This window comes from Xyrauchen texanus, chromosome 14, assembly GCF_025860055.1.
Source record: "Xyrauchen texanus isolate HMW12.3.18 chromosome 14, RBS_HiC_50CHRs, whole genome shotgun sequence".
Classification (NCBI taxonomy): domain Eukaryota; kingdom Metazoa; phylum Chordata; class Actinopteri; order Cypriniformes; family Catostomidae; genus Xyrauchen; species Xyrauchen texanus.
The window spans coordinates 40,741,005-40,767,635 of NC_068289.1; the positions used below are offsets into that span (position 1 = coordinate 40,741,005).

Genomic DNA, 26,631 nt, shown 5'->3' on the forward strand with positions numbered 1-26,631 from the left:
ATATATATATATGTATATACGTATATACAAATCTGTTTTATGCAGATGCAAGGGAATGAATGGCAGACAAGGTAGGGTAAGTTGAATAAATATAAATACACTAAGCTGTGTATTTCACATAAGTATTGCTCAATGGGGCAGTTTTAACTGTTCATGAGATGGATAGCCCAAGGAAAAAAACAGTTACTGTGCCTGATTGTTGTGGTCCTCAGTGCTCTGTAGAGCCGGCCATAAGCCAACTGTTCAAAAAGTTAATGGATTGGGTGAGTGGGGTCCAGAGTGATTAAAAGAAAAAAGATCCTGAATTATCTGAAAAAAGAAGAAGTACATATTGCTTTTCTGCAGGAGACTCACATGACGGCAAGTGAACACGTCAAGCTGAAACGTGACTGGGTTGGAAATTATTTTGTTAATCATTTAATAGTACGAGTTGGGGAGTGGACATTCTCGTTCACAAAAATTCCCTCTTTCAAGTGTTAGTGTCCAGGCTGACTGTTCAGGACATTATGTGTTGCTTAAAGTGGGGTTGAGAGGAGAATCTATCACCTTAATGAATTTATATATATATATATATACCCACCTGTGACAGGGCGGAGGGCAGGGCTGGGTTGTGATTCTACACACCCGGTCCCTTATCAGGCTAATCAAGCCTCTGAGAGGGATAAAGGCCGACTGCGGATGGTGGTGCGAGAGGGAGAATGTTTATGGGCAGCTGACCATCGTGTGTTGATGTTTGTGTCTTTTTGGTTCAGTTTACCATTAAAATATAATTTATATTGTAAAGCCGGTTCTCGCCTCCGCCTTTCCCTTATATCCCTTTACACCCCCATCCAATCTAATGATTTTATTATGCAAATATTTTGTACATTCGCTGAATGGCAGTGCGAGCATAGCGTAATTGCTGGTGATTTTAACTGTATTCTTTCACCTGAATTAGATAAATCCACCTTGTTGAAAGAAAGATGATCTGGAAGGGCTTGTGTCCTGGATGAGATGTGTTAGTAACTGGGTTTGGTAGATACGTGGTGGGTTCTACACCCTGGAGAGAGGGAGTATACATTTATTTCTAGATTACACATAACCAGCTGTAGAATAGATCATATTTTTTCACCTAAAGCTTCCCTTCATAATATGTTGGACTGCGAGATTGGCAATATTGTCATATCTGATCACGCAGCCATATTCCTTAATTTGAACCCTTTTTAATGTCAAACATCACCAGGTTGCGTGGAAATTCCCTTCCTGGCTTGCTCATGACCCAAATTTCGAATCTTACCTCAAGGAGCAAATAGGATTGTTTTTCATAGACAATAAAACCCCTGGGATCTCTCCTAACTTGTTATGGGACACTGCAAAAGCATATATTAGGGGGTTAATTATTTCATGTTTCAAACCTGAAAAATAAAAATTTAGCAGATCAAAGAAGGCTTGAAGTGAAGCTTCACAATCTTCGTTCTAGATACAACACCTCCCCTGGCAGAAATTAAAACTATGCAAATCTCCCTTGAGGTAATTCTTGTAAAAAATGCGTAGAAATCATTATTTTTCGCAAGGCAGTGGTTGTATGAATTTGCGAATAAACAGAATACGTATCTGGCCAACCTTTTACGCCGGTGCTCTCAGGATAGGTTATTTCCATTTCCATTTATGTATTTGGCAGACGCTTTTATCCAAAGCGACTTACAGTGCTCTTATTACAGGGACAATCCCCCCGGAGCAACCTGGAGTTAAGTGTCTTACTCAAGGACACAATGGTGGTGGCAGTGGGGATCAAACCAGTGACCTTCTGATTAACAGTTATGTGCTTTAGCCCACTACACCACCACCACATCCCAGTATTAAAGACAATGTTGGGAATTTATGTCATAATAGTGAAGCAATCAATAGATTCTTTAGGGCATTCTATAAGAAACTCTACACTTCCCAATTGGAGTAAGATCCGGGTGAATTACTAGATAAGTTATTTGATAATTTCTCTGTTCCGACACTGTCTGATGATAAGTATTTGGGTGTAGAGACGGAACATATGTTATCCTTGGGAATTCAAAATCTATCTTGGAAGGAGTAGAGGTAAAGTTGGTTATTTTTTTGTTTTGTTTTTAATCTACATGTTTCAAATACATGTTTTCATTGTTTACTGTGCACATCTCCTGCTTTCTTATGTGGCAAACTCGTAAAATTGCCCCTCCGTGATGCTTTCTGCAACGCTTGTCATGTGGAGGCTGATACGGAGCATTGGCGCCTTGACTCAACTCATGTAAAATGCGCTTTACCATGACAAAAGAACATTATTGAAACTCAAAATGATTATTTGTCTATTATTGTGGTCTTTTCTGATAAAAGTCATGCTCATCCCGTAGATCTGCTTTGTGTTTATAATTTTTAAACTGAAGTCTGTAGATTTGTAGTCATGCAAGTTTTAATAAAGGCGAAGGATGTTATTGAAACTCACTATTGTTAGACTATTAGTGTTGTCTTTTTGGATGAAAAATAATGCTCAGACTGAAGGAAGACTATACATCTGCTTTGTACTTTTAATGCTTAAACACTAAAGTTTCTTGGTAGATTTCGGTGGTGAACATCTCAAAATGATTCAACGACTCACTCATAGCACATAAGACGCTTATTTGTCGCCACCTACTGGCATCTCCAGAAATGGACACAATCAGTTAATCAGTAGTAATCAGTTAATAAAACTGAACAAATTTGTGACACAGAGAAGCAAGCCACAACAAAATTCCCTTTATTCATGCAGCTATTTCTACACAATTGTGCAGTTAATCCTAGCTAAATTCCCCCCCATTGGCCCCTATCTATCATGGCCTCCTAATAATCTCCATCCCTGAATTGGCTACATCACTCTACTCTCTCCACTATACCAATGGTGTGTGGTGGGCGTTCTGGCGCACTATGGCTGCCGTTACATCATCCAGGTGGTTGCTGCACACTGGTGGTGGTTGAGGAGATTCCCCCTATACTATGTAAAGTGCTATATAAATGTAAGAAATTATTATTATTTATTATTATTATTATTATTATTAATTTGCTTTACTTGAATCATTAAAATCACCGGAATTGGTGTTAACAAATTCTTTTAAAACTATCCCTGGAAACAATGTGATCCTCTCACCTTTTCTGCCCTTCATGACATTGCATTCCTGTAACTTACTGTGGCATTACAAGAATTAATTTGAAAGAACAAATCTACAAACAAAAAAAGCAAATGTGTTGTTTTTTCACTACCCAATTAGCGCTCTTGCCACCAGTGACCTCAATGCACAGTGTGTATGTGACTTGATAGTGGTGTGCCGTGGAATTTTTTATTCGTATAAAGTGTGCCATGGAAACACTGGCCCGATGTGTCAAAGTGATATATATATACACTCACCTAAAGGATTATTAGGAACACCTGTTCAATTTCTCATTAATGCAATTATCTAATCAACCAATCACATGGCAGTTGCTTCAATGCATTTAGGGGTGTGGTCCTGGTCAAGACAATCTCCTGAACTCCAAACTGAATGTCAGAATGGGAAAGAAAGGTGATTTAAGCAATTTTGAGCGTGGCATGGTTGTTGGTGCCAGACGGGCCGGTCTGAGTATTTCACAATCTGCTCAGTTACTGGGATTTTCACGCACAACCATTTCTAGGGTTTACAAAGAATGGTGTGAAAAGGGAAAAATGTCCAGTATGCAGCAGTCCTGTGGGCGAAAATGCCTTGTTGATGCTAGAGGTCAGAGGAGAATGGGCCGACTGATTCAAGCTGATAAAAGAGCAACTTTGCCTGAAATAACCACTCGTTACAACCGAGGTATGCAGCAAAGCATTTGTGAAGCCACAACACGCACAACCTTGAGGCGGATGGGCTACAACAGCAGAAGACCCCACCGGGTACCACTCATCTCCACTACAAATAGGAAAAAGAGGCTACAATTTGCAAGAGCTCGCCAAAATTGGACAGTTGAAGACTGGAAAAATGTTGCCTGGTCTGATGAGTTTCGATTTCTGTTGAGACATTCAGATGGTAGAGTCAGAATTTGGCGTAAACAGAATGAGAACATGGATCCATCATGCCTTGTTACCACTGTGCAGGCTGGTGGTGGTGGTGTAATGGTGTGGGGGATGTTTTCTTGGCACACTTTAGGCCCCTTAGTGCCAATTGGGCATCGTTTAAATGCCACGGCCTACCTGAGCATTGTTTCTGACCATGTCCATCCCTTTATGGCCACCATGTACCCATCCTCTGATGGCTACTTCCAGCAGGATAATGCACCATGTCACAAAGCTCGAATCATTTCAAATTGGTTTCTTGAACATGACAATGAGTTCACTGTACTAAAATGGCCCCCACAGTCACCAGATCTCAACCCAATAGAGCATCTTTGGGATGTGGTGGAGCAGGAGCTGCGTGCCCTGGATGTGCATCCCACAAATCTCCATCAACTGCAAGATGCTATCCTATCAACATGGGCCAACATTTCTAAAGAATGCTTTCAGCACCTTGTTGAATCAATGCCACGTAGAATTAAGGCAGTTCTGAAGGCGAAAGGGGGTCAAACACAGTATTAGTATGGTGTTCCTAATAATCCTTTAGGTGAGTGTATAAATTCAATAAAAACTTGCAAATCTTGTGTTTTTACAATTTCTTTTATAGTTTTTTTGTAATTCTTTTTATAGTTGGTACAAAACAGAGTTTAATGTCAAACAATACAAATTTTCTGACAATTCTTTCATATGCCAGGATTTAAAGGGTTAATTTGCACAGTCAACTATTAGTAATCCATTTGTAGGTCAATTTAATCTAAAACTGTAAACACTGTGGCTGTTTAAAAAAATATTCCTGTTTGTTTGAGCATCCCAACCAGCTGTCACAGGAACAAGTTTGGGGCGGGGCTTTCTCTTTATACAACCAATGAAAGTTGGGAGTTTTCTGGAATCTGTTTGAAAAAGTACGTATTTTTACAGCTCTGTTTAGTGATGCAAGCTGTGTAGAAATAAGACACTTCACCTTTAAGAAATTAATATGTATTGAAACAAATACAGAAATACTCACTTTACAGTGTTTGTGTATTTTCGTGAGAGCAAAAGTGGCTTCCAACCCCCTCGCTGTTGATTTAAATCTAATTTTAGAATCTGGAAAGTTTAAAAGTCTGCCCAAAATGTATAAAATTACCGTTTTGACTGACCGGTGAAGCACTGTAAACAACAGAGATGTGTGGGCGTGGCAGGCATGGTGTGCTTTGTAAACGTATTCAACAGAGTCACGGCGCCCTCTAGTGCTCAGCAGTGGATTGGACAGATGGATAAGGTGAACTCTTCGGACACATAAAGGCTGTATGGCCATCTTCAAAAGCTCCCACAGTTACCACCTGGTATATCCAAACCAGTTTGGCAATGGCAGTGTCTACCACTGCGACCAGAATTATCTTGAGACAATAGAAGACTCAAATTAAACCCAGTTTAAAACTGGCGCTCTCAGCTTCCTGCTGCCCATATATGGTTTTCATTTTGAGCGCGCACAATGATTGACAGGCAAAGGCAAGTCTCTGCGGAACAATCATGGGTGTTTCCCAATCTCTGTGCTTTTTTCAACTATCCAAAAAAAAGTAGGGAATCTCTGTGTAGCAGACAAATCCAGTAAAATGGTTGTAAAACGCCCATCCCGGTTTGAAAACGTCCAGAGATTGGGAAACGCCAGAGATAATTTAGCATAGATAGGCCACTTGTGTTCAAGTGAATGAGAGAAAAAGGAACGCTAAACCAAGAAGCTCTAAGCTTCTCTTTAAACTTGACTCAACGGTCAACAGATGTAGTAAGGAAGTCCCGCCTTACAGTTCAAAGAACCAATCACCTTTTAGATACAGATATCGCCTGTCAATCAACTGTAGAACACGCATGCGCATAAGATTTACAAGCCGGGATTTACAATTGCGTTTTTTTGCGGTAAAGAATCACAATTTATGAGAGTGGAATTGTCATATTTTATTGCTGATTTGAAATATGTTCTTTAATCGTAATTTTGACCAACCGTTTTTGAGATTTTGATTTTCCCCATTCAATTAGATAGTAGCTGCACATTCATGACTGGAAACTTCCGAGAGCGTTTCAAAGATGGCCGACAGTGGACTGACATGCTAGAAAGACTTTGGAAACTCCTATTTTTGTTCTGCAGAGACAGAAGTCTTGGCAAAAGTGTTTCAGAGTCTTGTGATTGACTTAAAAAAAGAATATGTCAGCAGTACACAGAGCCTGGCACTGTATTTTTCTTTGTATGTCTACCCAGAATTGTTATAGTAGGCCTAGTGTATTTTTCATGAAGTTTATCTGAATTAGAAATTTGCAATGAAAAATTGTATCAGAACAAAAGGCTGTAGGCCTATGGCTGAATCTTAGGTTAATCACCTTTATAGCTCTAGAAAGCCACTTTTAACCAACTTTCCAAAGTCAAAGTCTACAAATCCTGAATTAAAGAACTGAACTGCTAATTTAAGAGTATAATCAGCACCTCAACCACCTACAAATCCTTGCAGTGCTGCTATTCCTTCAACTTATCTTACATGTGGCAATTTAGTAAATAAGTCACTATTGTCGTGTTCTTTTTTGAGGAGACAAAGTCAAGTTTTTAAAGTAAAAATTGCATTTATTAACAAGATAGAATAAGTACAGAAACTATTTGCCCAGCTGGGGATCTTGTCTGCATCACCCGTAAGCTCCGCTCAAAAAGACCCCGTTTCTCCAGTGTTCCCTTCTTTTCTACATTTCTGACCCAGGGTATTCCTTTGTTCTCAGTTTTTTACTCTTTTGATTGGCTTATTTTTGCCGCCGGGGCATCTCCAATATTCTAAGAGATAAGTTTCAATCATGCCGCAGTGGGATTACTGGTTTTTCCTCCTATTCTTTCTCTCTGATCAGTTCCTTGCTTAAAGAATTTCCAATGTATAAACTGTTACTAGGCTCCCCTGCCTAAAGAATTTCCTGTGTCAGAAATGCAGCTGCAGTTTATCACACATTATTACCCCTTATCCTTTTAGCGTTTTTGGTTTTAACATATATTTTCTAGTTAGTTACACACATCATTCATCATTTGTTAGCATACATTGTTTAAAATTTGTCACACACATATATACTGATTAAGATTGTAACACACAACACTATAGAGTTAAAAGAATAGTTCAACCAAAAATATAAATTCTCTCATTTACTCCTCCTCATGCAATCCCAGATGTATGACTTTCTCTTCTGCTGAATACAAACAAGTATGGCTCTGCAGGTCCATACAATGCAAGTGAATGGTGTCCAAAAAGTTGAAGCTCCAAAAAGCACATAAAGGCAGTGTAAAAGTAATTCATAAAACTCCAGTGGTGTAATCCATGACTTCTGAAGCAATCTAGTAATTTTTGGGTGAGAAGAGACCAAAATGTAAATTATTTTTCACTATAAATCTTGACATCAGTGATCTCCTGGGCAATCATGATTTCAAGCTCGATTACACTTCCTAGAGCGCATGGGTCAAGCCCCTGGAAGTATAATCGAGATTGAAATCATGAGTGCCTAGAGACTGCAACGGGAAGGTGTAATAAGGAGTTACATTTTGGTCTGTTCTCAACCAAAACCATTTGGATCACTTCAGAAGACATTGATTAAACGTGGAGTCGTATGGATTACTTTCATGTTGCCTTTATGTACTTCAAAGTTCTGGCCACCATTCACTTACATTGTATGGACCTTAAGAGCTATGATACTCTTCTAAAAATCATGGTTAAGTACGCTTCATATAAAAAATTAAATACAGTAATTTATATGAGTTTAGGCAAACCAGCTGTTTATACAGAGTGACATTGACACTTTCAGGGTAGAACATTGACAGTGATCTATAAAACCCCAGAGGGGAATGAATGAGTCCTCAATTAACTGTCCCACTTCATCCTCTTCTATCTGGCTTTACACATCAGCACAGTTTTTTTAAATAGAGAACTCTACAGTAAACAAGCGTCTTCTGTTTATTTGAAAGTGTATATACTTTTTGTGTTTAACAAATTATTTTAAAGACTGGGGCCTGGGTAACTCAGAGGTAAAGACGGTGGCTACCACCCCTGGGGTTTGCTAGTTCGCTGTTTGAATCCCAGCCAGGTCTCCTAAGCAACCAAATTGGCCCGGTTGCTAGGGAGGGTAGAGTCACATGGGGTAACCTCCTCGTGGTCGCAATAATATAGTTCGTTGTCGGTGGGGCGCGTGGTGAGATGAGCGTGGATGCCGAGGTGGATGGCGTGAAGCTTCCACACAAGCAATGTCTCCATGGCAAACGAGCTCAACAAGCACGTGATAAGATGCGCGGGTTGACAGTCTCAGATGCGGAGGCAACTGTGATTCGTCCTCCGCCACCCGGATTGAGACGAATCACTACGTGACTACAAAGACTTAAAAGCACAATGGGAATTGGGCAAAAAAGAAAAAAAATTTGGTTTAAGGATTAAAAAATTAGAGTTTTTGTAGCTTTTTGTCCACGTCGGATATAGCTTTGTCGCCATTTATATGCTAGTGCACTCCTAAAAATTGAGCAAATTAACAATCATCGGGTAAATGCATTAAAAATTTTGTTTTTCGTTTCTGAAAATGCTCCCTAGAATGAGGATATCCCCTCCCCTAAATAAACTACAGGCTAGTTTAAAACAAGGGACAAGTCCTTTGAGGAATTAGAAAACCATTTTCAGTTTGTTTTGTGTTTATTAGCCTTGATTTGTATTTAATTCGTTTTTTTCAGAGAAATAGCAAAAGGAGAAATAAAGCATTAATTAAGGTTTACACAATGCGAGTCATTTGTAGCATACAGTACATTTATATTTATGCATTTGGCAGATGCTTTTATCCAAAGCGACTTATTATCAGTGCAATTATTACAGGGGCAATCCCCCCGGAGCAACCTGGAGTTAAGTGCCTTGCTCAAGGGCCCAACAGTGGCATCTTGGTGGTGCTTGAACCCCCGACCTTCTGGTCAGTAACCCTGAGCCTCAACCACTCAGCCACCACTGCCTCAGATGGTAGATACAGAACATTAGTAGCAAATCCAAACCTTAAAACATAATCAAAAACATTCAAAGATATTGTCATTGGCAATCAGGAAGTTTTAATATCCAAGAACTAGAGGTGCATATGAAGCGCTAGCAGTAAAAAACTTTAATATTTGCCTTTTCAGTGGAGATTCCTGCTGAAAATACAGCTTAAAATAGTCTAAACTGGCTTGCTTGTCTTCCAGCCTGGTGAGATTTTGACTTTTGCTGGTTTAAGAGGGGTTTTGGGCACTTTTTAGGCAGAAAGACCAACTGGCCATCTTAGGTTGGTTTAAAATCTTTTTGTAGCCTGACAAAACTGGAAAGAGCTGGAAATGTAACACTATGGTCCGACAGTACAGGGTGAAATCTGATGCAACTTCCTGTCTCATGACCGTGATTTGGCAGTCACAAAATAAACACAAGATCTTTAAGGAATAGTTCACCCAAAAGTGTAACTTCTATCATTATTTACTCATCCTCATGTCATCCCAAACACACATGCTGTTTGAGAGAATTTAGGTTGTTTACTAAAACATCTTGCAACTCTCGAATCAAATCTTTTGAGTCGTAATGAATCAGTCGATGGTATTTATTAAACGGGTCTGAATTATTTGTTTGTGAATCGGATTGATCCAGACTCAATGGTTACCAGCTCATTGGAGGAAGGATTATTATTGAATAATGGTTTAAAGTTTGGTCTGTTCCTCATCAGAATGCTCTCGTATGGCTTTAGAAAAGATGGAAACATAGTGCACAAGTCATACGGATTTTGAAGCAAATAAAGTCATACAGCTTTGGAATGACAGAAGTAAATTTTGGGGGTGAACTAACCTTTCAATGTTCTGTTGTAAAGGAACTGAGGGCCTTAAGACAGACAACATTTCCCCTTGTCCTCCACTTATGAATATATACACCTCTGTTTTGTACCATGTAGCCCAAAGTTGAGGAACTCCCCAACAACCAGTAAAAAAGGGACGAGTTTAAGATCTTCCATGCTGTCTTGCTGCTTATATCAACTTAGGCATAGCTGAAAAACATCATCATTATCACAGTGAAGATCTCTAAGGTATCTCCTCGATTCACGTCTGATCAGCAGACAGGGATTGGACGGGCAGCTGGTACTTGATTAAGTTGAGGATGGAGGAAACAATTTTTTTTCTTTGGTGAAGGAACCAAACCACAGCACACACGGTGAGAATCAGCACCACACTGATGATGACCTGAACTAACAGAAGAGGACAAGGAGGAGTAAACACAAGAACAAGACCATCTCTGTTGATTTGTTATGGTTTAGATAGTGGCTAACACAACACTACTAAATGCCTCCACACAACTTAAGGCTAGGTAAACTCTATTGTTTCCACATGCGGTTACGTCTTGTGTACGGTTGAGTGCTCTAGCCTTGCAAAATATACTCCTTTGGTGAGCCCATACATACATGTTCGATGATATTGTGACTCTTGGTGTACTGTAGCTGGTGATATCTGCTCTGATATGGTGATCTGATCTCAGACAACCTTGATTTTAAAACCTTAAACCATCAGATTCATCCACACAATTACAACAAATATTACAATTGGTTATATAAAGATATTAAATGTACATGCATGAATGTAATGTATTCACACACAAAACAAAACTTAATCAGTATTATGGAAGCCCATTTCTGCCACATAAAAACAGCGCTTTAGTAAATCATTTATTATTTATGAGATTGAATTAATCAATTATGAGATACAGTCATACTTTTGATATTAAAATGCATTATGAGATAAATCTTAATTCTGAGATACTAAGTCATGTTTATTAAATTAAAAAGTCAATTTTTTTTTATAAAAAGTCGATTATTAATGTCCTAATTAGTCATAATTATGAGATATAAATTCATAATTATTAGTCCAAATTTTAGATAAAAAGTCATAATTATTAAAGTCCAAATTTAATAAGGTGTGGGGGGTATTGGGGGTTGTGGTCGAGCGTACATCCGGAGAGAGGGAAAGCAGCAAGGGCGCTGACACCTGAGCTAAATTATGTCTAACAACGGTCTCTAATTCCAGTGAGCATGGGGAGAGCGACATATACAACAGACAGAGAGAGAGAGAGAGAGACTGGCACAAGAAAGCCCACTGTGTTCGAGAAGCTGTTGTGTTTGTGAAGCTAATGTGTTTAAGTGACTATGTGCCTGTGAAGCTGATGAGTTTGTGAAGCTGTAAAGTATTGAAGTGACCGATTTAAAAGTCTTACCTGAGACTGGAACCCTCATCCCTGTGTCTGTCTGTGTCCTCCCATTCTCCTGTGAAGTCGTGTTACAGAGATAAAGTCATAATTATTAAAGTCCAAATTTGAGATAAAAGGTCATAATTATGAGATAAAAAGTAATAATTTTAAAAGTCAAAATCTTTGATAAAAAAAAGTCATAATTATTAGTCAAATTTTGAGATACAAATTTATAATTCTTGAAGTCATAATTATCAGATAAAAGTGATCTCATAATTATTTCATTACATACAGCTTTATTAATCCCAAAGGGGGCAATTCAGTTTGGGCACAAGGCAAAACAACAAACAAGACAAACATTAATAACTACATCATTTAAAAAAAAGTTAGTAACATGATTATGTGAACATATGTACTTAAAAATGACAATACTTTCTATATGAAGGATTCGTATAATGGGTAAAATGGATATTAGGTCAATATACACAATTCAATTGTAAATAAATGACCTTTCCAAAACTGAACAGTTCTAAATTCCAAATGGCCATTACAAGGTTCAATTTAAATTCGGCTCAGTACAGGTCTCCCGATTTATCTTATTTAATGAACGGATAGCCCCAGAACAAAAGATGCTCTATACCCATTTGTAGAGCATCTTGGATCTCATACACTTAAGAGGAATAAACTACTGGTAATCACAACCCAACATATTAAAAAAGGGCGTTTACACTATGAAAAAGAGAGTTGAGAATCGTCAAGTTTCAGCGACATGAATGACAGAGACTGTTGATGACGCAACAAAGTTTAACTTGATACAAATGAGCAAGGAATATCATCAGCAAAGAGACTCGACAACCTCCAGAGATTTAATTGCTGTCAGTGTGAACGGGGCTTAATTTAATACCTTCTGGAATCAGCTGGAAGACAATGAATAGAATTTGATGTTTGACCAAATTCTGAGCATCGTTTCATTTATAATCAAAGCAGAATCATGGGGGAAAAACATTTGACAGATATCCTTTATTTAACCTTCATTTAAGTCTACAGAAAGATTAATGCAAAATTACATTTAAACAAACAAGAATATTTAAGTCAAACTTACCGTATTCACAATAATAGAAACTCCCTAAAAAATAAATCAAATACAAATCAGCAAAAATGTCATATTTGTTTCTAAGTCTAATTTCAAACAGGCAATTTTACCTACAATTCATTTTGAAAACAGAAAATTGCAAAAACTTCTCACCACAAATTCACCATTTCATTTTATTTTCTATTTGATCAAAATTTTGACATTATCACTCACTACCTTTAAACCACCTGTCCTCAGACCATAACTCAATACATCATATAGAATTAATTCTATATTCATCTTAAAGCTAAAGAGTGTCATTTCTCGGTGTTAAAACTAGGGCTGTCAATCGATTAAAGTTTTTATTGAAATTAATTACATGATATGCATGATATGTGACAATTAACCACATATATAAATATTAGCTGAGAAAGCCTCTCAAATAATCATAATTTAATATAAAATAATTAAATAATTTAATTAGTGTGTATGAAATGCATTACCTAATGCATTCATTCATTGTGACAGATGACTATAGCATTTATTTGACAATACAAAAAGTGTCTTTAGAAGGCAATATATATATATATATATATATATTGTTTATTTCCTTTATTATTTCATTTAATTGCATTGAATTAACTCATTACAGAACCAGAATTAAGAGGCGTCTCAGGTGATCCGATCACGTCGTCTCAAATGTGTCCACTGCATGACAATAAGCCGCAAAAAAGTCATTAAAAAAATAAAATGCTTCTCCCAGATGCAGTTGAAATTTAATCAAAGCACAAACGCAACATTTAAAGCAGAATTCTCCATTATTTTAGTGGAGTACCTCCATTAACTGAGTTTCAGGATTGGATGGGTTTCCTTTTAAAGCTGCATGTAACCGGCAAAGTTTAAACTCTTGTTTTGGGGGCCTGGGTATCTCAGCGAGTTTTGACTCTGACTACCACCCATGGAGCCACGAGTTCGAATTCAGGGTGTGTCGAGGGACTCCAGCCAGGTCTCCTAAGCAACAAAATTGTCCCGGTTGCTAGAGAGGGTAGAGTCACATTAGGGTAACCTCATCATGGTGGTGATTAGTGGTTCTCGCTCTCAATGGGGCATGTGGGGAGTTATGCGTGGATCACGGAGAGTAGCATGAGCCTCCACATGCTGTGAGTTTCCGTGGTGTCATGCACAACGAGTCACGTGATCATATTCACAAAATGCACAAATTGAAAGTTTCAGAAGCGGAGACACCTGTGACTTGTCCTCCACCACCCAGATTGAGGTGAGTAACCGCGCCACTACGAGGACCTACTCTACCCGCTCAACAAAAGTTTCATGTCCAACAGTAAAGAGAAGACTCAGGGCTGCAGGCCTTATGGGAAGAATTGCAAAGAAAAGCCACTTTTGAAACACAGGCATTGGACAACAGATAATTGGAAAAGAGTGTTACGGATCTTAACCCCATTGAGCTTTTGTGGGATCAGCTAGACTGTAAGGTGTGTGAGAAGTGCCCGACAATACAGACACATCTATGGCAAGTGCTACAGGAAGTGTGGGGTGAAAGGTCAAGTGCTACAGGAAGTGTGGGGTAAAAGGTCAAGGCTACAGGAAGTGTGGGGTAAAAGGTCAAGGCTACAGGAAGTGTGGGTTGAAAGGTCACCTGAGTATCTGGAGAAACTGGCAGCTAGAATGTCATTGCTTTTTTAGATGAGAACTCTTTGAAATAGTTTAAGCAGTTCTGATTTTTTTTTTCCAAATTGTAATAGTAATTTTTCACATTATTAATGTCCTGACTACACATTGTGATCAGTTGAATGCCACTTTGGTGAATAAAAGTACCAATTTATTTTCATAAGAGCAAAATCTGTACATTATTCCAAACTTTAGGCTGCCAGTGTGTGTGTGTGTGTGTGTGTGTGTGTGTGTGTGTGTGTGTGTGTGTACACATACACACCCAAAATGTTATATGTTTTATATATATAAATAAAAGGAGCATTTTAACAAATGTTTTGTATAAATGACAGAAGCAGAAGATTAAGGTTTCGCAGCTTAGCCCAACTTTTTTGTCAGTTGTTTATGAAACAAATAAAATCGGGCAATATCAAAGCCAGCCTTTTTCCTGAAAGTTGTTCCAAATTTCACCTAAGAATGAGTGTAAATGTGAATGTACCTGTCTTGCACACAACTCCGTTCTCAGTTCCATCTGTACAGCTGATGTTCTTCCACTTTCCAGTGCTAGTGTTAAGAGCCACACACGTGTCCATGAGAGAAAGATCATCAGAGCCACTGTACTCCCAGTTATTATAACTCAACCTACTGTCATCATGCCACTTGAACACATCATCTACAAGAGACAAGGAATCAAAATGAGAGAATGTTGTGACAAATAATTGTAATGAATCTAGAGCTGTCAAAATTAACCTATTAATGCATAGAGACTGAGCGCAACGCGTCATAATCTGAAGACCACGCCCACGGGGGGTTTGGGGGGCAATCCAACCGTCTCCATTGACTTTGCATTGCGAGAGGCTGCCTCCTTGTCATTTATGGCATATAACAAAAGACAGAAAAATGCCTAAAAGCTGCTGTGTGACAAGGTGTACAGCAAACAAGCTAAAAAACCCAGAAATAATTTTTTAGAAGCTTCCGAACCGTAAAAGCCAGCCTTTAAGGAGACAAAAGTGGATACAGGCAATAAGACGTGAAGCATCAGCAGGAAGAGAACTGGGCCCTGGCAGTAAACCTGAAAAAGACAAACATTATGGTCTTTCAGAAAAAGCCCAGATGTCAGGAACACAGACACCAGTTCTCTCTAGGCAGCACCGCACTAGAGCACACTATGCAGTACACTTACCTTGGGCTGATTATCACTGCATCAGGGAGTTTCAGTAAGGCAGTGAATGCACGTAAAGCTAAAGCTAGAAGAGCTCTATACGCTATTAAGAAAAAGTTCTATAATACTGAATTACCAATTCCAGTCTGGTGTAAGATCTTTGATAGTGTCGTACAGCCCATAGCGCTGTATGGAAGTGAGGTTTGGGGTCCACTCAGTGATCAGAGCTACACTAGATGGGACAGACATCCAACAGAAGCCCTACACACAGAGTTCTGCAAAATGATTCTAAAACTACAAAGGAAAACACCCAATAATGCATGCAGGGCAGAATTAGGACGATTCCCATTGATCATTAACATACAAAAAAGATCTCAAAATTTTTGGATGGATTTAAAATCAAGTCCCACAGAGTCGCTTCATTATAAAGCGCTACAAACCCAAGAACTGAACCCTGAAAACAGTCCCATCAGTCAGCTGGTTCTGAGACTCACTAACCCGGTTAACAGTACTAACAGTAACCAGTCTCAGACCAGCACTGCTTTACAACCAAACATCAGAATAAATCAGATCATCAAACAATCTCAAATCACCTATATGGAACACTGGGATCAAGAAACTACAACAAAAAGCAAATTACAATTCTATCGGACTCTAAAATCAAAGTATGAATTGGAAGAGTATCTCCTGACTGTCAGAGATACAAAGCAGAGACAGATCCTGAGCAAGTACAGGCTCAGTGAGCACAGTCTCGCCATCGAGAGAGGCAGACACAGAAAAACATGGTTACCCAGAGAAGAATGGGTGTGTGCTCACTGTACGACAGGTGAGGTTGAGACAGAGGTGCACTTTCTCCTTCACTGCCATAAATTTTAAAATACAAGGGACATTTATATGCATAAATTAACACACAGCATAGACAAATTTATAACCATGACAGAACAAGAACAAATGAACATAATACTTGGGGAGGGACACACAGCAGCATTGGCTGCAAGATACGTTTTAACGTGTCACAGTCTGAGAGACAGTGGGTGAATCTGTGTTATGTGTTTTACCCCCGTGTGTCACCCCAATGTTCACCACAGTGACCCTCAGTGTATGTGTGTATATTCATTTATGTGTCAGTATATGTCAGTTCTCTTCAGTTATTTAAACACTGTGTCTTCAGCAGTTCTGAACCTGTTTTGTATTTATTTTTATATGTATTAAATTTGTTAAACTAAATGTATAGATTAAGATGTAGTTCTGCTTTGGCAATATTGTATGGTTTACATTCATGCCAATAAAGCCCCTTTGAATTGAATTGAATTGAGTGGGTAAATTGTGGGATCCTGACAATAAAATGTAACTTCTCAATATATCTCCTCCTCTCAGGTTCACATAGGGTGGTGAAATAAGCAATCGACATGGTTAAAATTATGAATGTTTTTTTGTTTTTTTTTACAATATCATGTCGCGTTCCATGTGGTCGTAGTTCTCAGAGTAGTTCGAGAACTAGTTGCGCTCTGTCTCCACTTTTATGTCCTGAAACAAACCGTTTTTTTGGGGTCGACAGCTTATAAAAATGTATTTCTGTGTTATTTAGCTTGTTTGCTGTACACCTTGTCACACAGCAGCTTTTAGACATTGTTTTGTTTTTTGTTATAAGTCATATATGACAAGGAGGCAGCCTCTCGCAATGCAAAGTCAATGGAGACGGTTGGATTGTTCCCCCGGTGTGGGCTTTTAACCATACCCGTCAACACTCCCGGTTTTCCCGGGAGTCTCCCGTTTTGTTATTTCTCTCCAAAAAAGTCCAGAAATTTGTATGGCCCAAACCACGTTATATGAATAATCACATCAATATATTATTCCAAGGTGGTCCAGTTGCCAGATCTTGAATGAAACGCATCAAACTCACACAATCGACACATCATACAAATTACAAATCATTTATGACCACAATCTGGCAACCAAAACCCATTTGCGCTGTTGATATCTGCACAGGCAGTAGAAGCAGGATGTTAAATCAAGCATCACTTGTAGATGGGAGGAGAAGAATCGGCTGGTGCTCCGGTGAAAAAAACAAAATACACATGTACATTTACCAACAGCTGGATGGAAGAATTTAATTTCATATCCCGAAGCCATATCGACAATGCCCACGCCTTTTACAATGTGTGTCGCACTGATTTTAATAATCGGACACGGTGGGAAAAATGTTACTCAGCACATTAAATCACAACGGCACAATTTCTATAGTATTTAGCCTGCCTCTGCCATCCAGCACCCCACTTCCCCTCTCCCGGATTTGTGTACCCAAATGTTGACAGATAACAGGCTGCGTGTGTGACATGACACGAGATTAAACAACTCTGGCAACGCGACGTCGGAAAATAACCTCCTACTCTGTATCGAGGAAATTTATCAGATTTCTGATCCCTCTGTCCTCAACTATGGAGAACAGCTGGTCATCCAGGGCCATGAATTCCATAATTTTCCTCGTAATTGCTTTGGTCTTTTCGATGACAGGAGACGCTGCCGACTTGTGGCTGGCTCTGAGCTCTGGCTAGCTTTAGCCGCTTTCCCTTTTTAGCTTCTTTTATAAAATGGGCATATTCAGCTGGGTGATGGTGTTTTAAATGTCTAATTAGGTTTGTATTTCCGAAAGTTATTGTGGTGGTTTCCCCACGGTTTACTTTGGCCTTACAATTATTACACATTTCGAACTTTATGTATTCTTCACTCACAGTGAAGATCTTCCACGCCAATGACATGTTTACGTGCGGCTGTGACGTTATTGCCTGCGCCGCTGGCAACAAAACGGACCGGCTTTGAATCGAAAAGACGTGAAGCTGACCAGCCGGTCACCGATCCGGAAAATCGGCTAATTCCGGTCCCTGGCCGGTCGATCGGTGCATCTCTAATTTTAACTGTATGTAATGATACTGAGTACTGCAAACCTACTTTGGATTTTCTCTGTCTGTTTTATATCAGCTTCTTCAGTGTCCGGCTCTGTATAATAGTGTGGTCATATGGTACAACAACCTCCAGGTAGAGGTCGAACAATAGTGGGCTTTCCCGATACCAATAACTAAGGTTGGACAACAGGCTGAGAGTCAATTAATCCAGTGTTTCCCAACCAGTGTTCCGTGAAAGATTGTCAGGTGTGCCGTAGTAAATGATCAGATTCCACAGAATAAAACAGGACTCCAGACTGTGACTAATTTTCTGACCATTTTTACCCATTACAAGAGGTCGCATTGGTGCAACTACAAAGTTGGCTGACTCTCTGATTGTGCATTATCATTTTTTGTTACGTACGACAAATAACAAATGGCAAACTGGGCCTGTCTCGAGCACTCAGCCGCGCAGATCATCATAAACAGAGCTGCGAGAAGCACGGTCTGGGTCTCGGATTTGGCATTGATTATTTGTTCAAAACATCTATGAGAACCCACAATGTGACTGTGGCAGGGCGGAGGGCGGGGCCAGGTCGTGATCCTACACACCCGGTCCCGTATTAGGCTAATTATGCCTCTGTGAGGTTTAAAGGCTGACTGCAGAGGGCCGTGCGGGAGAGAGAGATCGTTATTAACAAGCATATTATAAATAATATGCTTGTTTTTCATTACCCAATTAGAGCTCTTGCCACCTTTGACCTCATCATACAGCATGCCTACATGACTTGTTTTTTTTGCACAGCCGTATTTCAAACTTTACGAGTAAACATGCTACTAAGACGGACAGAAGTCATGGACAAGTCCTTGAAAAGGAAAACTATTGACAATGGTTATGTGGGATAGTGGTGTGTCGTGGGATTTATATTCGTAAAAAGTGTTTTTTTACTTTTCAATAAATGTAAAATAGTGCTGAACTTCAGTAAATATCACTTTCAATCGCAACTTTCAGTGTTGAATTTTGCCGATAACTGACAGTTTAAAAAAACTAAATGTTTTTAGCAACTATCGGCAAGATTAATCAGTAAATCTGATTTATCGGTAGACCTCTACTCCACGCGGAGGCACTTTTTGATTGTTTTTATTTCACCTCTAGAGGCCGCTGTTATACTCTTATCATATACTTATCTTCCAGTGTTGATTTTTGCAGATAATCGGTAGTTTCAAAAAGCAAAACGTTTAATCGGTATAACACATATAAACCGAGGGCTGTGTCTCAAAACCAGCACAGCTCACTAGCTTTTGAGACACATGCATGCTTTCGGATGGAACTTACCGTCACTGTCATAGTTCATTCCAAGCCATATGTTTATTTTGCCTTTCCACACAAAAGGGCTGTATTTAATGATGTCCTCATTCTCCTCTGCACTTTCTACTGTCAAGAGATCTAGAAAATAAAATGTATCAGAGCTATACAGTAATGCACAGTAAGTGCCAAAATGATTCTGTAAATGAAAAGAATATATTTTACCAGACAAATACAAACGTAAAAAGTAATGACCATATTCTTTGCACATTTCTTTGGCATCTTGAAGAGAGTAGCTTTTGGCAGTGTCCTCTTCTCCATGTACAAAGTGATAGCATCTGGAGCCAAACTGCACCCATGTAGCGTCCATCTTCAGGGCACTCTGTATTTACATATATGACTTTATTAGTAAATATCTCTGTTATATCCATATATCTATCATTCTTTTTGTCTTTTATCTATCTATCATTAATTTAGTCTTTTCTTTCTATCTATCTACAGTGCATCTGGAAAGTATTCACAGCGCTTCACTTTTTCCACATTTTGTTATGTTACAGTCTTATTCCAAAATGTATTAAATTCATTATTTTCCTACAAATTCTACAAACAATACCCCATACTGACAACATGAAAGAGGTTTGTTTGAAATCTTTGAAAATGTATTAAAAAGAAAACAAATCTTATGTACGTAAGTATTCACAGCCTTTGCCATGACACTCACAATTGAGCTCAGGTGCGTCCTGTTTCCACTGATCATCCTTGAGATGTTTCTACAACTTGATTGGTGTCCACCTGTGGTAAATTCAGTAGATTGGACATGATTTGGAAAGGAACACACCTGTCTATATGAGGTCCCACAGTTAACAGTGCACGTCAGAGCACAGAGCACAAACCAAGCCATGAAGTCCAAGGATTGCCTGTAAACCTCCGAGACAGGATTGTATCGAGGCTAGTGATGGCGAGATGAAGCTTCATAAAGCATTGAAGCGTTCCATCCAATTGGTTCACTCATGTGCCGAAGCTTCATGGTGCTTCATTTGCTCTATTGTGCCATCAAGTGGACAATAAATGTAAAACGTGCAGTGTGATTATAATGACACTATGGCTTTGGTGTCTGAAGCATTGAATGAATTAATCAATGATGTTTGTGATGCTTATACATAAAGTATAAACTTTTATATGGTGTCTGTCTTTATGATACAATGACAGGGTCAAAATGAAAAGTGGAAACAAGGGAGAGCGTTGTCATGTGAATGTGCTTGTGTTACTTATTTATTTATTAGGTGTTGTTGTTGTATCCAAGTTCTTTGGGACACAACAGACACTTCACCTTTTAAAATACCAGAAATAAGAAGAAAGACATTAGAACAAGTAATACCTTGTGTTGCCGCGTTTATTTATATTACACTAGTTATTATTACAATGTAAATACATTATTTGGTGAGATCAGCTCAAAGTGTTCCCAGACAGGGAAAATCTCCTTTTTCTTGCTGGTTCCATCGCAAAAAAAGAAGCTTGAATAGATCGCTAACAAACTCGCAAAGTCCCAAGTCCACAAAATGTGAGGGGGAATCCATTGCATTTTGCTGGCCCTTATATTTCAAATAGACCGCCAAACCGCGAACCACTTCCTGAAGCAGTCACGTGGTACAGGCGGCTCGCGAGGCTTCAAACGTCACCACATATGTCACCGACACAAGCCTCGATACGCGCTTCACAGAAATCATCCCGGATTACTCGACACACGCTTCGAAGCCTCAATACGGGAGGACACATCACTAATCGAGGCACAGATCTGGGGAAGGGTGCAGAAACATTTCTGCACATTGAATATCCCAATGAGCACAGTGGCCTCAATCATCTGTAAATGGAAGAAGTTTGGAACAATCAGGCCTGTATGGTAGAGTGGCCAGACGAAAGCCACTCCTCAGTAAAAGGCACATGACAGCACGCCTGGAGTTTGCCAAAGGCACCTGAAGGACTCTCAGATCACGAGAAACAAAATTCTCTGGTCTGATGAAACAAAGATTGAACTCTTTGGTCTGAATGGCAAGCGTCATGTCTGGAGGAATCCAGGCACTGCTCATCACCTGGCCAATACCATTCCTACAGTGAAGTATGGTGGTGGCAGCATCATGCTGTGGGGATGTTTTTGTCAGGATCGAGGGAAAGATGAATGCAGCAATGTACAGAGACCTCCTTGATGAAAACTTGCTCCAGAGCTCTCTGGACCTCAGACTGGGGCGAAGGTTCATCTTCCAACAGGACAACGACCCTGAGCACACAGCCAAGATAACAAAGGAGTGGCTACAGGACAACTCTGTGAATGTCCTTGAGTGGCCCAGCCAGAGCCCAGACTTGAACCCGATTGAACATCTCTGGAGAGATCTGAAAATGGCTGTGCCAAAAATAGGTGTGCCAAGCTTGCAGCATCATACTCAAAAAGACTTGAGGCTGTAATTGGTGCGAAAGGTGCTTCAACAAAGTATTGAGCAAAGGCTGTGAATACTCATGTACATGTTTTTTTTTTAAATAAATTGTCAAAGATTTCAAATAAACTTCTTTCACGTTGTCAGTATGGGGTATTGTTTGTAGAATTTTGAGGAACATAATTTAATCAATTTTGGAATAAGGCTGTAACATAACAAAATGGGGGAAAAGTGTCTTTTCCTTCCTCCTTTCTATCACTCTAACTATCTATCTTTTGGTCTTTTCTATCTAGTATAGAAACCAAATTTAAAATTATATTTTATTTTCAGTTTTCTCACGAGGAACAAAAAATAAACTGACAGAAAGATTCTAAGAGCTTCTTACACAGCATGAACTAGCAATTTATTATGGTTTTATAATGTTAATAGTTAGTTTGATATGGTATTAAGGCAGAAACCATTTTACATTACAATGGTACATTTTTAAAGGAACTGTTGTCCCCGCAATGAATCTGCTGCTCTCGTCGCAGCTTTCTGATTAGTTTAGAGCTGAACTTGACAAGAGTTTCTAATTGAACAAAGTTACTCGTCAAAGCACGTGACAGTCACGTAACAACAGTAACTGATACAATAAGACAAGTTTGAATTCACTGTGACGTTTAGAACTCAAATAAACAATGTAACAAACCAACGGAAATGGGGTAAACAACAACAACGTTCCAAATGAACCAAATGACTCAGTGAAGTTCACTCGTCTGCATCGCTAATAAAACAAACTAACAAGTCAAGAGCTTTGCGTTTAAGGTCCGGGTATCGTTCGTTCATTTGTTTTTGCTTTCATATATAAACACGAAAAAACGAGAAAACAACTCCTTTTTTCGTTTTTTCGTTTTTTTTGAAAAACGAAAAAACTAAATTATGACTTGATTTTTGGTTTTCCCGTTCTTGCACGGAAATCAGAAAAACAACTTGATATTCCGATTTTCCCCTGTGGGTGGGGCTAAATCTGATTGGCAGGATATGCATTCATTGTTTTTCAAATTAAGAGTTTTCCAAACACTGTATTTGTTAGCCTGTAAAATTAATAGTCTATATGCATGCTATTTGTCACCCAATTATTTGGCTTCACTGACTATGGAATGATATTCCGGACATTATTCAAAAGGAATTGCAAATTGTATTTGCAATTGCGTTTTCAATTTGTGGACGCATAAAATGTGACATAATCCAAACGCAATTGCAAATCGCGCATTACGGTTTGCATTTTCATTTAAGCGAACACACAGTGACTGCCAGATTTCAAATGGAAAAGCAAAGTCCGTTTGCAACTGTGTTTCCCATATCTTACGAGTTTTGGCCCTGTCATATTTAAATAGCGATTTCAATTACCACGTCTGCTTTTTCACTTTCTCAGCGTCGCGTATGTAGCCAGCCAAAACTCAAATGGAATACTAATTCCCTTAGTATTTCCATTTCCGATGCCTTACACAGAAACCTGTCAATCAGGGTCAAGGGTGGGATTATGCTATGGGGCGTGTTTGTCTTGGGAATTGACGTCACTCACAATCTATCAGGATCAATAATTAGCACTGCACTTTATTCATCTATAATCTCACACTGGACTGTCAACATATTCTCCTCAATATAATACTTCATATATATATATATCATATACTCCTACTTATTGTATTGTATATTGTGTGTATTGTTTACTGTACATTGTATATAATTATTGTGTTGTTTAAGTATGTGTACATTAGATATGTAAATTGTGTTGTGTAAATATGTTGTTTACTGTAATTGGTATATGTCTCGTCACTGTCATGACTGCTATGTTGCTCGGAACTGCACACAAGAATTTCACCTACTGTTGCACTTGTGTACATGGTAGTGTGACAATAAAGTGATTTGATTTGATTTGATTTGATTTGATAAACCGGCGTCTGTTCAGGGCATCACCTCTTGACCGTCGACTGTGAGTGACGTCACTTCCCAAGACAAACACGCCCCATAGCATAATCCCACCCTTGACCCTGATTGACAGGTTTCTGTGTAAGGCATCGGAAATGGAAATACTAAGGGAAATAGTGTTCCATTTGAGTATTAGAAAATCAGTTATTTTGAATTCTTATAATAAAGGTGGCTTAAATTTCATTGATTTTGATTCTCTTAACAATACCTTAAAAATTAATTGGCTTAAACGTTTCCTTCACAATCAATCTTCTATTTGGAGTATAATCCCAAGATATATTTTTTCTCAATTAGGAGGTATACATTTTCTTTTAATGTGCAATTATTCAATAAGTAAACTTCCTGTCAAACTTTCCAATTATCATCAGCAGATGCTTATGGCTTGGAAACTTATTTACAAGCATAATTTCTCGCCACACAATTTTTTAATTTGGAACAACTGTAATATTCTTCATAAGAGGAAATCTTTATTTCTTGAAAACTGGTTCAATAATGGGGTGATATTAGTAAACCAGCTATTTGATAGTGAAGGTAATTTATTTAATTATTCCGATTTTGTTTCAGGATACCAATTCCCAGTATCTAGTAAAGAATTTAATATAGTTTTCAAGGCCATCTCTTTGGAAATCTGTATGCTGTTTAGAAACAATAATAGTGCTACAGTGACTTCTGTTTCTCCCCTAGCCCTGAATCTACTGTGGTTGGTTCTATTTGTTTTTCAATACATAAATCCAATTATAAAATTAGGTCATTATTTTTGGACCCTGTTACTTCAATTCCTTCCTCCATTTCTTATTGGAATAACCTTTTTGATGATATTAAATGGTCATATGTTTGGTCACTTCCTCAGAAATTCTTTCTAACTATTAAAGTTAAAGAAATATCCTGATAAAATTATTCATAGATTTTATCCAGTTAAATACTTTTTAAAGAAATTTAGAAATGATATTGATACTTCCTGCTCTTTTTGTGAAGCCTCCTCTGAAACTGTTGATCATTTGTTTTGGGAATGTCTTTTTACTCGGTCTTTCTGGAACAATATTGATGCTCTGATTGTCCAAAAGGTTTTATGTAACTTTTCTTTATCATATAGACACATTCTTTTTGGATTTTATGTTAAAGACAAGAATCTAATTAATGCATGTTTTTGTATAAACCTTCTTTTATATACTGGAATGTTTCATATCCATAAATGTAAATATATGAAAAGTAAACCCCACTTTAGCTTTTTCAAAGAAGAATTGAAGATGTATTTAAATACAATTTCAACTTCTGTTAACAAGAAAGCAATGAAAACATCCAGAATTAGTGCCATGTTTAATATTCTCTCCTAATGTTTTTTTCTTTTGTGCCCTTTTTTTTTTTCTTTCTTCTCTTACTCTCTTTTCTTTTTAGACTATTGTTGAATATATTTAAATTTCTTTCACATTTCCTCTCTTAATGTATTCTGAACCATAATTTCTCTTTTGTTTTGAAAGATTGTTTATATTTCTTGTATCTATCGTCTTGTTCTGTTTGTTAATATTGCAATAAAAAAATAAAAATAAATAGTATTCCATTTGAGTTTTGGCTGGCTACATACGCGACGCTGAGAAAGTGAAAAAGCAGACGTGGTAATTGAAATCGCTATTTAAATATGACAGGGCCAAAACTCGTAAGATATGGGAAACACAGTTGCAAACGGACTTTGCTTTTCCATTTGAAATCTGGCAGTCACTGTGCGTTCGCTTAAATGAAAATGCAAACCGTAATGCGCGATTTGCAATTGCGTTTGGATTATGTCACATTTTATGCGTCCACAAATTGAAAACGCAATTGCAAATACAATTTGCAATTCCTTTAGAATAATGTCCGGAATATCATTCCATAGTCAGTGAAGCCAAATAATTGGGTGACAAATAGCATGCATATAGACTATTAATTTTACAGGCTAACAAATACAGTGTTTGGAAAACTCTTAATTTGAAAAACAATGAATGCATATCCTGCCAATCAGATTTAGCCCCACCCACAGGGGAAAATCGGAATATCAAGTTGTTTTTCTGATTTCCGTGCAAGAACGGGAAAACCAAAAATCAAGTCATAATTTAGTTTTTTCGTTTTTCAAAAAAACGAAAAAACGAAAAAAGGAGTTGTTTTCTCGTTTTTATATATGAAAGCAAAAACAAATGAACGAACGATACCCGGACCAGGTCAACATCAAAATCAAATCAAATGATCGCTAATACAAACAGTGAAATATTAAAAATGACAACTCACCCTGTCCTCGCGTCAAAGTGAGAAGAACGATGTGAAACAGAGTAAAATAACAAGCTCGACAGGGATCCATGTATTCATTCAGTTCTGATAAACGTCTTTACACGTACAAACATTATATGTAAAGATATCGTATGAAGACGTCAATACGCGTTATAGCGTCTAAACACGGATATTCGAGGTCCCGTTATTTCGGGTAGACGCGTAAACTGCATCACTTCCGTTGTAAGGATGCGTCGATGCAAAAGTAGCGATACTTTCGATACTGATGTTGTATCAAAAATATCGATCCTAAAATGTATTTTTAAGAAGGGATATTCATATTTGGTTACCGTGAACATGAACAATAATCAAAAGCTTCAAAGTAAAATAAAAAGGATTAGGATTTATCAGCAAATACTTGCAAATGCAGGAGTAACATTCATGCTGAAAGACACAAGCACACACAGGCTCAGTCAAACATCAGTGCCTTGTTGAGGTAATGATAGAAAATGAGAAAAAGCTTCTTCTGGAGTAAATTCATGCTAAAATAACAACATATCTAAAGGTGGCATTTCTTATCATGAGTCTGTTTGTAATTGTTTTAGTAAGTAATTAAACAAACATTTAACCATGGGTTT

At 38.2% G+C, this 26,631-nt stretch overlaps 1 protein-coding gene across 2 annotated transcripts; it reads right to left on the reverse strand.

Annotated features, from left to right (window-relative positions):
* Positions 1–6,646: 6,646 nt before the first annotated feature.
* Positions 6,647–26,192, reverse strand: cd302 (CD302 molecule). 2 transcript variants are annotated; one of them, XM_052142082.1, is made up of 7 exons: positions 26,015–26,192; positions 19,611–19,737; positions 19,386–19,496; positions 14,505–14,678; positions 12,371–12,394; positions 11,296–11,344; positions 6,647–10,276 (listed from the first exon to the last, which is right to left on the reverse strand). In XM_052142082.1, exons 2-7 carry the CDS (start codon positions 19,723–19,725, stop codon positions 10,141–10,143), a joined length of 609 nt encoding a protein of 202 aa, XP_051998042.1. In that variant the 5' UTR covers positions 19,726–19,737; positions 26,015–26,192; the 3' UTR covers positions 6,647–10,140. The 2 variants fall into 2 exon arrangements, with proteins under 2 accessions (XP_051998042.1, XP_051998043.1); XM_052142083.1 differs by having other exon boundaries at positions 10,128–10,271.
* Positions 26,193–26,631: the final 439 nt, after the last annotated feature.